The sequence below is a fragment of the Solanum dulcamara genome, chromosome 2, assembly GCF_947179165.1.
Source record: "Solanum dulcamara chromosome 2, daSolDulc1.2, whole genome shotgun sequence".
In the NCBI taxonomy this organism is placed as follows: Eukaryota; Viridiplantae; Streptophyta; class Magnoliopsida; order Solanales; family Solanaceae; genus Solanum; species Solanum dulcamara.
In genome coordinates, this window is record NC_077238.1 from 76,158,795 (window position 1) to 76,171,741 (window position 12,947).

The window sequence follows — 12,947 nt, forward strand, 5'->3', positions numbered from 1 at the left end:
GCCCACATGTTACCAAACAAGTCCATATTTGTGCCACTTGTGACCAATTAATTTATAAGATATAGTTGAAAATTGCATACATTAACACTATTTGAGGTAACTAAACAATAGATAAAAACCAAGAAAAATATATGAGGTACAATATTGTTGGCTTCCCAATAATAATAATAATAATAATCTGTTTTTTTTTTTCTAAAGTACAAGTGTCAAAATTGAATTGGAACAAGTTAGTTCTCCAAATTCCTTGCCAAAAATGTATATTTGTAGAAAAATTTGGGTATTTCATGTTAATGAGTGGAATGTTCGCCAAATTAAAGTTTGGGCCAACCACCAAAACAGACTTTGACAAATTCATTAACGACTTCACTTGACCAAATTGTACAACTTCCCATAAGATAATAAATCGATATTTTAATCAGGAAAAAAAAAACATAGTTCCTTAGAATTAAATACAAAATTAAATTTAACAAGAGAGGTTAATTACCAGTATTTAATTTTTAAAAAACCATTTTATTACTATTAATAAAAGGCTGCTAGACGCTCTATTTAGATTAAAAAATAAATAAATACCAGTATTTGATATAATAAATGTATTATTATTAATTGTAGAAGAGATAAACATTGAAGTGATTTTTTGGATCGTAGAAGCATTCAGAATGGGCTCCGTATTTCATTAATATTTTTGGGTAGAAACCACCTCCTTAGTATGACTTTTTTAAAAATTCTTCTTCTTTATTGCCTAATTAATCTAGCAATAGTCTAGGAATGGCATAGCCTTCATGTGGAATGGTATCTTAACGTACTAAGTAAGGTGATTTTTTAATAATTGAAAAAAATTACTTTTATATAGAAAATACTACTTTCTTCCTCCCATATTATCCATCACTCTTCGCTCTCTTTGATTAACATTTTGACATGAGAATAAATGTAATTTATACTATTGTTTGTAAAAAAAAATTGAATATCTAAATCTTATTTTTAAAAAAAAATATTAAGTTGATCTAAATTCAATTGTCAAATTAACTCTAGAAAAAAAAATAACACTTATTTTAGAATGGAGAGAGTAGATCTATCATATATATTTTAAAGTATACCTATTTCAATTGATTTATGTACTTAAAATTGTGAATATTTATATAGGTAATTTATTATAAATTTCTAATTGTGTCAAATATTTTGGAACTTTCCAAAACGTGAAAAACTAAATGTCTGCTAATGCATAAATTACAACAATTCTGGTATTTTTTTGTTTTATATTTTGTAGCAACTGCCGTGTATAAAAAGAACCCCACGTCTGCGTTTTTGCCCAATTAAAAAAGCACACTGGTCAACAGTAAATACCTAATACAACTAAAAAGTCAACATTCTATTCAACATAAAATTATATTATTTTTACTATAAATAAACTGTATATAATAAAATAAACAAAACACACTTTTTTTGGTATAGGATTCAGCTAGATTTCCATATACTAACTGCACTATTATGTTACAATAATATTAGACCATCTAAACCTATAAGATTTGAAGCCTATATATATATATATATATATTTGAAGATTAATTATAAGGAATTCATTTCTATAATTTTTCTCTCATTTCTTGTGATTAAGGTATGCATGCAACCTTTTTTTTTTTCTTTCTAATCCCTTTAGCATCAAACTTTTTTTTTTGTTGGTAAAAACTAATTATCAACATCGATGTTTATATTCGACTAATAGATGAATGATATGTATTTGTTTGTCCACTTCTTTCACTAACGCTTAATTATTGTATATATTCTGGCCACCTCATTAAATCACTGATAAGTTAATATGATTCGTTGTAAACACCTGATACACATAAGTTTTTACCATATTTTCTTGCATGGCCGCTTCTAATACGTCCTATATGAAACATGATACTATTTTCTTATTAGTTAATTTAAAGGTGATATATTTATATATTTGGAAATCATGACTTCAATTTTTTTTTCATTTTTTCTTTAATGATATGTTTTTATAGTCACTGAAATTTCATGGAATATATATTTAACATCACAAGTTCTTTTTTTTTCTTAAGCTCTGTACTCAGTTATTAACGTTGACGTTATTTTTTACGTGTGTTGCAGAGTTAAAAAAAGATGAATAAGATAGGGTGGAAGAGGCAACTACAGCATCTTGTTTTATGGTTTTGTGCAATAGTTTTCCAGTTTTTCTTGCTTGTTAATGGTTCAAGAACGGACCATTTTAGGTACACTTTACGATAACTTGTTCTTTTTAAAGAATGCTTGATTCTCATTATAAGTTGTGTAAGAATTTTTAGAGGGATGTATAATGTTCTTGGTCACTCAATCCCTTTGATTTAATTAAGGTTTTGGGCTTACACTTCCTTCTTGTGTATCAAAGTCAAACTTTGGTCAATTCGTTATTAGGTTTTAGGCTGCCAAGCTTATGAAGATGAGATGCACATGACATTTTAGGCGAATCTCACATCTGAATGTGAGAGGGAAGAGAAGATATTTATAAGACATAATTTAAGTTTATGTAGTATGCGCTCTTTTGGGGCTTGACGTGGTATAGCTCGAAAGACAAATTCGTGTGAGTCCAAACCCAAAACAGACAATACGTGTCATAGATATGGGTCATGAAAAATATGGTATTAGAGTCTATACCCTTAACACATCGATGGTGAGGCAAAACTTAGTGACTGACAGACTTCTAGGTTGGCAAGCTTCTAAAGATGAGGTGCACATGAGATCTTATTTAGCGAATTCCTACATTAAAATGAGAGAGGAAAGTGAAGAGTTTTATAAGGCATAATTCAAGTACATATGATATGATATGCGCGCTTTTGGAGCTTGATATGAGCCCGAAAGATAAATTCGTGCAAGGCTAGGTCCAAAACTGAAAATGAGTTATATAATTTATAGTGTTAGGTGTTTCTTATATAAAAATCTTATAGAATGAGAAGAAATTAAAAGTGATGCGGCCATCGTTTGTTATTTCAAACTCTTTATGAACGATCTTTCATAAATTATAATGATATGATTAATTATATTGGAGTAGAAAACTCATGCATTTGTAACTTGGTTCATAATAATTAATTAAGCCATCAAACATAACAATTGATAAGAATTCAACTTTACTTGTTTATTTCTTGTTTACTTTCATGCAATGATGACTATTCTATACATCCTAAAAGGTAAAAAGTCAATAATTCACAATTGATCAAAAAAGTTCCATCCATTTAAGTACTGTTTTCTCTAGCTAGCATGAAAGTCATAATAATTAGTTATTTCTTCTTTCACATTGTACCTATATCTTGAACAACATACTTTAGTTTTACAAATTGTATGAATTGGTTGAACAACCAATTCCTTAGGTATGGCAAGTCAGCAAACCTTCACAACTTGCAAGCATGCGTGTTGGAATATATGTGGTAAAAACCCGGTCTCGAATTTGAACCCTAAAATGAAAATTTTGTATGTAGAATTTGTTTTACCACGTTATAAGCACAAATTCAAATTAGTCAGGGCAATGAATTTGGAACAGTGGGTGGTTTTCATTAAGTAGAGTCAAAATACGGGGAATTAAGTAGATGAATAAACTTCTTTTAAGAAGCTTCAATATATATATATAAAATGTTAACTATATCTAGTATAATTTTTCAATTAAGGGGTATCAATTGACACAACAAGCTACTGTTGGTGGTTAAACCCAATTTTTTTTTAAAAAAATCTAACAAGTCAAATTGGTGTCTGAAATAGATTATATTACAAGTGGTTAAGACTATTACTTTCAGAATCGTATCTCTATCAACGTAAATTAAACATATGGTATTGGGGATATTAATTTTAATTTGCATAGGTTGACTTCTTTTATATTGTCAAATTCTATTATGTTACACAATATTATCTTCTAATTTTGTTTTGAAGTGTATTATTATTAGAAAATACTACATCTCACATTAGTTATGTTCTTTTTAAAGGGTTTATAATGGTTTAGTTGTAAACTTATATCCAATTTTTCTTCTCTTTTGTTAAATCCTAATTGCAGGCATACCCCACTAAACATTAGTCAAAAGTTGTCATCAACTTCTCCTCCTGTCAAACTGCTTGTCTCACGTAATTATGTAAGTATCCACTTTCACTAATTCTTATTAGAGCTTGGATTATATATAAACACACTATTAGTATAAACCAATTAATCAGATCCATCCCAATTTATAATTTACTCAATGTTAGGCCACTATATTATATTGTTCACGCTCTAATTGACCAGCATCATGAGAATACGGTGGTACTATTGCATTTCTCCCGCATCGACTATGGAGGGATTAAAAGATCTCTTTATGTGATTTTGAACAATAGTTTGGCCAAATCCATTTATTTATTTTTATCTTTGATATATATCTTATTTAATTGTTGAGCTAAAATTCAAAAAATTACTAGGTAATGATGGATAATGGCATTGTCAAAGTTACCCTAACTAATCCAACTGGATCCATTGCTGGTGTGCGTTACAATGGTATTGATAATATACTAGAGACAGATTTCAAAGATACAAATAGAGGGTAAGTTAATTATAAGAATTTTTTTCTATTTTAAAAAAAAATATAAATTAAAAGATAAGAACCAAAAAAAAAGGTTTGAAAATGAATGATTTAATCAATTTATAAATAATGTAGATATTGGGATACCGTGTGGGAAAGTCCTGGAGACAAAGATCACACTTTTGATATGTAAGTTATTATTATTCTTTTTCATAATATTTTCTCTGTTTTAATTTATGTAATATTTTTTGGATTTGAGAGTCGAACTCTTTTATTCTATCATAGAATTTTTTATATTTTTACAAATAAAATTTATATATTTGAAAACTACGTAAAACATATATATAAATCAAATAATTCAAAATTCAAAATTATTTAGAAGACACGAAAAAAATTGTTATCGAAGAAAAATTCGTTTGACTTTCGAAATCCGACCAATACCATGTAAATTTGGACTGATGGGATATGATTTATAAGAATTAACCATGCAAATAAAAATATTTTGCAGGCTTTTTGGGATAAAATTCAGAGTAATTGCACAGGAAAAAAACAAAGTGGAAGTTTCTTTTACAAAAACATGGAATCCTTCAATTAATGGAACTGCCCATGATCTTCCACTAAACATTGACAAAAGGTAAGCTTTTTTTTAAAATTTATTTATTCAAAATAATCATTATTACTACCTAATTTATAAGGTTAAAATGGTACTAATAAAAAAATTAATTAATTTGATAAAATTAAATTAAATTTCAGGTTTGTTATGTTGAGGGGAAGTTCTGGATTTTATTCATATGGGATATTTGAACACTTAAAGGGCTGGCCCAGCCTAACTCTTGAAGAAGCCAGAATTGCCATTAAGCTCAAAAGATCTATGTAAGATTCCAATCATTTATATTTTATTTTTAGAATTTATCATATCATACTTGAATTTTTTTTTAAAAAAAATGGAAATTCATTCACTTGGACTTTCACCTCCCGTGGTGATAGAGGGTTTGGCAAAACTCCTACCAAGTCAGTAAATTCAAAAAAAATATACAATTTAATTAATGGAAAGGGACATAATACAACCTTACCTCCTTTTACATCTTACAACCTATAAAGTTTCACAATCAGAAGATTATAAAAAGTTCTATATATTACTCTACTCCTTTACTTTTACCTGTTCATAATTCTTTTTAAAAAATAATAAATGATGTGCATATATTTATACTATAATACCCATGAGGCCATGACTATTTATTAACATTTCAAAAAGCCTTGGAAAATAATTTAGAAAATTAGTAGTTAATCTTAAGATTGGGGTAAAAAGTTTGTTTTTCTTTTAATATGTTATAGTGAACAAGTAAAAATAAAAAATTAATTTATTTTAGTAGAATTGGCAAGAAGAGAGCAAGGGGCAGAGCTAGTTCACAAGGGTCCAAGGGTTCATCTGAATCCTTTTTGGCAAAAATTACACTGTTTATACATAGTTAAAGTTATTTTTTATATATAGTAAATGTTGAACTCCCTTGACTTATTCATGTGTTTATAACTTCTTCATATATTGCACAACCTTAATAAAAATTATGACTCTGTCACGAGAGAAAGCGTATATTATACATGTCATTTCTTGTATTAATTTAATTGAATTTGAAATATTTTTAGGTTCCATTATATGGCAATATCAGATGACATTCAAAGAATGATGCCAACAGATGAAGATCGATCTGATGGGCAAATACTTGACTACAGAGAAGCTGTGAGACTAACAAATCCATCCAATCCTAAACTTAAGGGAGAGGTAAAAATAATTTAATTATTAAAAATTATAAAATTGTCTATCTATAATTAAATCATATTATAGTAATATTTAAAATTAATCAGCTGTTTCGTTGCATTTGCGATGCATAATATAAAAGTCGTTAATATATAATAAAATAGAAAGATTGAAATGAAGGTTATTTTGTTCATTAAGATAATTTAATTTTTGTGAAGCTAATTCTCCTGTAAGTTGATGATCTGCGTTGAACTTAATATAAAATAATAATATAATTATTGTTTGAAACTATACTAATATTGTTTTTAAGGGGTTGAGATTCGATCACTCATCCAAGTGAGGGATGAAGGATACTCAACCATAAACTGAGCAACCTCACATGGAGTAGAGGGAGAGAAATGAGATTCGATCCCTCACCACACGCGAAAAATGAAGGATGCTCAACTAATTGAGCAGCCCTCACATCCTCAATTTTATATCGGAAATAATTTGTTAATTTTGGTAACCAAACAATCCCTAATTAATACATTTTTGTTTAATTACCATGTCATTTTATTTATTTTTCATATTAGGTGGATGACAAGTACCAATATTCATTTGAGAATAAGGATGTAAAAGTACATGGATGGGTTTGCAATACTCCACACGTAGGATTTTGGGTTATAACACCTAGTTATGAAGATCGTAATGGTGGACCCACAAAGCTAGATCTCACTTCTCATGCTGGTCCCACCTCGTTAGCGGTAAATTATCTTTCTTTTTCATTTGTTATGTATTCAGATATATGTTAAAATTAGTCGATGAAAATATAATTCGTCTAACTCGTGTTAAGCTGAACATGTTAATCACCTAAAAGTTGAGCTCGCATGAATAACTTAATCTAAATAAGTACTTCTTTGAACACTTATTTATTTGATAGGTTGTATATAATTATATAAAAAAATATTAAGTAGTTAAAGTAATTATAAGAAAACAATTAAAGAAAATTAAATAATTATGTCATAATGAGGGAAGGGGGTTGGGCATTGATCCCTTATTTAATCCAGCTTGACACATTTGTTGTAATCTCAATTTATGTAAATGACTTGCTTATTTATTAATTTCACTATATTTTGATATGTTTAAATTCAATCTAGCCCCACATTTGATACTAAAAGATAGTTATATCCAAAACTTATTATCTCTACTAATTTAGATTCAAACTAATTTAGATTCTCGTTGAGTAAATTCTCTAAAGGTAACAAAGCCTTCCATATATATATATATATATATATATATATATATTAATTTTTTTAAAACAATTGAACTTAAAATTGAGATTCCTAATAAATTAAATATAAATAAAAGGAATCTTTATATAATAGCTAGTGATCCATAGTTTACTTTTTCTAGGTGATATACAAAAATTATATATTAATTATTCATAATTATACACATATTATATATCTATCATCTATGTCTAAATTTATGTGATTGAGTGAGCATCTATTCAGATCAATTCTTCATATATATAAAAAAATCAATTAATTAAAAATATTTTCAAATATTTTAGCAATATTCATCTTCTTTTACAGGTATTTTTCAGTGGACATTATGCTGGGCCAGAGTTGGGAGTCACAATAAAAGAAGGAGAGCCATGGAAAAAAGTTTTTGGGCCTGTTTTCTTCTACCTTAACTCTGATTCTAGTGACAACCACCCTACACTTTGGCAAGATGCTAAAAGACAGGTAAATTCATTCATCCTTCTATAAATATTATTTTCTTCTATATTTAGTAATTAACATCCTATCTGATGCATATTTAGAATTACAAATTTTGAAAGTTTCATTTAATTTTTTAATTAAACTTCATGTCACTACAATAAAAGAGACATTTAATTAGTGACAGTAGATTATTTTTTTAGTGGGAATTGAGTTAATCATTACATCAAAATCGTTAAAGCCGTTCGCGGCATTAATATTGAGTATTGGATAGAAATATTCATATTATATTATTCTCGCTAAATAAAATATAGTGGCAATTAAATTACTGCCCGCTAAATAATTGTCGCAAAAAAAAAGAGACTAAGAGAGAGTCACATTAACTAGCATATTCAAAAGGATTTAACTTAATAACATTGTAAAAAGTTTTAGAAGTCGTTTGGTTGTTGAGATAAGGATTATAAATTTCGGGATATTTTATATAATTATTTTATATTGTTTTTGGTAATGGATATTATTTAATTCAGGATTATTTTATTTCATCATTTTAGTATAAATGGTGGAATAAGTTATCTCATATGAATGATGAAATAAAATAACTACATAGAATATCCTTGTCTATTCCATATCATACCACCAACCAAACAACCCCAATGTATTTTAACTAGTTAAACTAGGTTATTAATTAATTTTACTCTATGGTTTAAGTTACTATATATATTAGACTTGTTATATGCATAGTTACACGTTGATGTAGGTAACTTAAACCGATGATGTGAAATAACTATATATTGTCAGTATACATAAATTAAACTCGTGTGAATTTAATTTATTACTCTGCAGATGCAAGAAGAAACTGCAAAATGGCCATATGATTTCCCAGAATCTGTTGATTATCCCCATTCAAATGAACGGGGTACAGTTAGAGGTCAATTATTCGTACGAGACAGGTACTTTAATTAATTTACCATGGTTATATTGTAAAGTATTATGAAGAAAATATTAACGAAAGTTTTTTTTTTTTTTTTTTTTTTTTTACAAATTAATCTTATTTAGGTACATAAACAAAAATCTTGTCTATGCAAAATCTGCATATATTGGATTAGCACTTCCCGGAGATGTTGGGTCATGGCAATATGAGACTAAAGTAAGGCCCATTCAATGTTTATAAAAGTTTCCCTTCAAATTCTGTAGTGGCGGAAATAAAATTTTCATCAAGGGGTTAATAATTATCTTATGACGAAATTTGAATAATCGTCAATTTTGTGTACATAACTTGTTCAATATGAATAATCGTCAATTTTGTGTACGTTGTGATTTTTGGATTCCTTTCGTTCCTCTAGTTTCGCTTTAAAATTGAAGTAAGTCCTTATGATTCAACCAAAGGACATATAATTTATCGACTCTAATGTATTGTTTCCTCTCAGGGTTATCAATTTTGGACCCAAACAGATGAGACTGGACACTTCAGCATTAGTGGTGTTAGACCTGGAACTTATAATTTGTATTCTTGGGTCCCTGGAATTATTGGAGATTACAAATACAACCATGACATCAATGTCAAACAAGGTCCTCTTTCTTTTTTCCCCTTCTACTTTAAGATTATGAATTTAATATAGTGGTGACAAATAGGTGAATTGAATACGTCAATTAAGACGGATCAAATTAGTAAATGAGTCATAATTCAACCTTCTAAAATTTGCTTGGGTCAAGATTGATAAAATAATATGTCATAACCCCGATATAACCCAACCTTTAACCTTCTTTTGTATTTTCTTTAAAAAAAATGTGAAAGTTAAGTTTTAGTTCTTTCGTATTCAAGGTATATACATTAATAATATTAGCCAGTTATCGGATGCGACAAACTAGCTTGCAAATCGTTATAATCTCATGACTTTCTATGGAAAGCTATTTGTACTTATTTTTTAAGTGATCTGATAATGTAAAAGATTATAGAAACTAAAATTTAAATAATTTACTTAAACAATTTCTAACATGAATTTATTATTGCAGGAAGTAATATAAACTTAGGTCCCCTAATTTATGATCCTCCAAGAAATGGTCCAACTTTATGGGAAATTGGCATTCCTGATAGGACTGCTGCAGAATTTTTTGTGCCTGATCCATTGCCTGCCCTCACAAATCAATTATTCAACAATACTACACAAAAGTCAGTTTCCCTTTTATCTTATATTTGCTTAATTTTTTTTTTTTTATAGTTTCATTTTATCTAAAAATAAACTTGACTATAGTTTTTAATGTCAACAGATTTAGGCAATATGGTTTGTGGGATCGATACACTGATTTGTATCCAAATAAAGATTTGGTGTATAAAGTTGGTGTTAGTGATTATCGAAAAGATTGGTTCTTTGCTCATGTAACCAGGTGATTATAATTAGTAGTAGTACTAACATTCATATTTCACTTTTTTTCTTCAAAATTTTAGTTTGTGTTAATTACTTTTGATTTTGACCCGATTAATTCGGATGTGCACGGTGAGAAAAGAAATGAATTTTGGATCTAATTTAATCTCAAAATTTAGCTTATAAAGTGAGAATTTGTCCAGCATCATATAAAAAAAAGCATCTCATCTCTAATGAGCCAATATGGAAAAATAACCCCACCCCATGCCACCCCCCTACATCCAGGCCTACCAACTGAAGTGCGGATAATATGATATGGAAGCTCAACAATGGGTAAACCAAAATATTGAGATGGACGGGCTCCAATAACATGTTAAGAAAATAGACTTAGGACATAACTTAACGGCAAAAGCAAGCTCTAGAAGTGAGGAGTCACGCCCATTCCAGCTCATTTTTTTACTTGATGATGTGCTCTCATCTTATATGTCTAGGCTCTAGATGTCCAGTTTTGAGTATGGAGAAGGTAGGGTGGGGAGGGGGGGAGGTGTTGAGTCCCACATCGGTGAGGATGAGGAATTTGGATTTGTTATACGATCTTGGACAATTCTCGCCCCTTGAACTATCTTTTGAGGTTGAGTTATTATGCCCAAGGTTCATTTTCAAAAAAAACACGGCAAATCCCATCTTGGAGGTAAAATACTCCCTACTAAAGACGATTATATATCCAAGGCTCACACTTGAGACCACTAATTAAAGATGAAGGGATGTACTTATCACCCCACCGTAACCTTTAATGGTCATATTTCCCTCTACTTTTTACATAGCTTCAAGTAATTAAATATGTTCTATATCTTCTAAGTTTTGTTGTCTCTTATATTGCATTGCAGGAGAACTAGAAGCAAGAATTATATCCCAACAACATGGCAAATTTCATTCAAACTCCCAAGTGTTGATCCAAAGGGAACTTATACACTACGTGTGGCACTGGCTTCTGCAACCTATTCCCATTTGCAGGTATATATATAGCCCAGACTGAGTTTCTCATTAACAATTTATCCACATTACAAAATTCAAAAACATTCACCTTGTTGACGAGGGTTAGATTCCTCAATCACCTCGTAATCTTCTCCCTCATTTTCCATTCTCCTACCTCCATTTTTTTTAATTCAGAAAGAATAGTCTGAATACGCAAACAAAGATGAAGTATAAAACCCTTCATAGAAAACGATTTAGACTTCTGGTAAATCAACACAGCACGAAACTCTAGTTTAGTCGAGTAGTCAATGCTTAAAGCAATAAAATAGAATAAAGTTTGTATTACTTTGCAAATGATTTCTTTTCTTTAAAAATAACATGTTTTTTTTTCTTGCAATTTTAGGGGAGGATCAACAACCCATCTAGATCAATACCTCACTTTGAAACTCCATCAATTGGGAGGAGTAATGCAATAGCTAGACATGGAATACATGGATTATATTGGCTCTTTAATTTTCAAATTCAAGGGTTACAACTACAAAAGGGAGAAAATACAATATATTTGAACCAAATTAAAGGTGGTAATCCTTTCTTTGGCCATCAATATGACTACATTCGTTTGGAAGGACCTCCACAACAAAATTAATCAAGTGAATATTATACATAATTACATATATAATTAGGAGGATTTTCCATTTTAATTACCTCAATATGTTAATAGTATTTTCTTTTTTCTTCCATGATATTGGGGGGGGGGGGGGTAGGGAGGATAATAAAAATCGATTCATATTTAAAGGGGATTACAATCAAGTTAATTTCTTTATTGATTATCATAATTCTTTGTAATTGATTACCTTGGAAAGTTCTGTAAGCATATAGCTTAATTATTCTTAATTGTAATAGTATGATAGTTAAGTTGATTCTTTCTTCAAATTTGGTTGCATATTATATTTTGATACAGATTTCATTATCATTCTATATAAGATAATTTTTCTTAATGGCATCAAATTCTTTTCGTGTTACTCTTTAGAAATATATAAAACATGTTACGTGTGATATCTACAGCAGGGCAAGTTAATTAAAGTAATGGATCTTTAAAATAGAAAAAGAATCATCTTGTATTCAAATTCTCACGGAGCTTGTCTAGTGCAGTCTATCTTTTCCATGTGATTTACAAATTATTATAATGGAGTGGAATTTACCTCGTAAGGAGAGAGTAAGAGAAAATAGAAAGGAGCATATGAGAAAGAGAGATCAAAATTCGTATATGTTTTTCATTGCCAGAGTATGGCATTTTATAGCCAAAAAAAAAAGAGAAAAACTGGTGGGCAACTTGCCCACTCAAAGTGGGCTCCACATAAAAATGACATTCACTTATTATATTATATCATAATACTCCCCTTGGATGTCCATAGAAAAGAAAAATTCTAGTGAAAGAACAAATATATATATAATTATTTTCAATATTCATAGATGTTGTGTCTCATTAAAATCTTACTAGGAAAAACTCAGTGGAAAAAAGTCTAGTGAAGAAAAAAAAGAACACACATCTGATAATACGCCTTGAGTGTTGCCTCATTAAAACCTTACCAAAAAAATCCAGTAGGACAAAACCTTGGTT

General features: G+C 29.2%; 1 protein-coding gene across 1 annotated transcript; it reads left to right on the plus strand.

Annotated features, from left to right (window-relative positions):
* Positions 1-1,569: 1,569 nt before the first annotated feature.
* Positions 1,570-12,059, plus strand: LOC129880786 (uncharacterized). Its single transcript, XM_055954980.1, has 17 exons — positions 1,570-1,612; positions 2,110-2,231; positions 4,037-4,112; positions 4,432-4,553; positions 4,668-4,721; positions 5,041-5,166; positions 5,286-5,405; positions 6,177-6,312; positions 6,861-7,031; positions 7,863-8,015; positions 8,832-8,938; positions 9,045-9,135; positions 9,416-9,557; positions 10,002-10,158; positions 10,257-10,373; positions 11,239-11,365; positions 11,730-12,059. The coding sequence occupies exons 2-17, from the start codon at positions 2,122-2,124 to the stop codon at positions 11,970-11,972; spliced, it is 2,052 nt and encodes a 683-aa protein (XP_055810955.1). The 5' UTR covers positions 1,570-1,612; positions 2,110-2,121; the 3' UTR covers positions 11,973-12,059.
* The last annotated feature ends 888 nt before the right edge of the window (positions 12,060-12,947 follow it).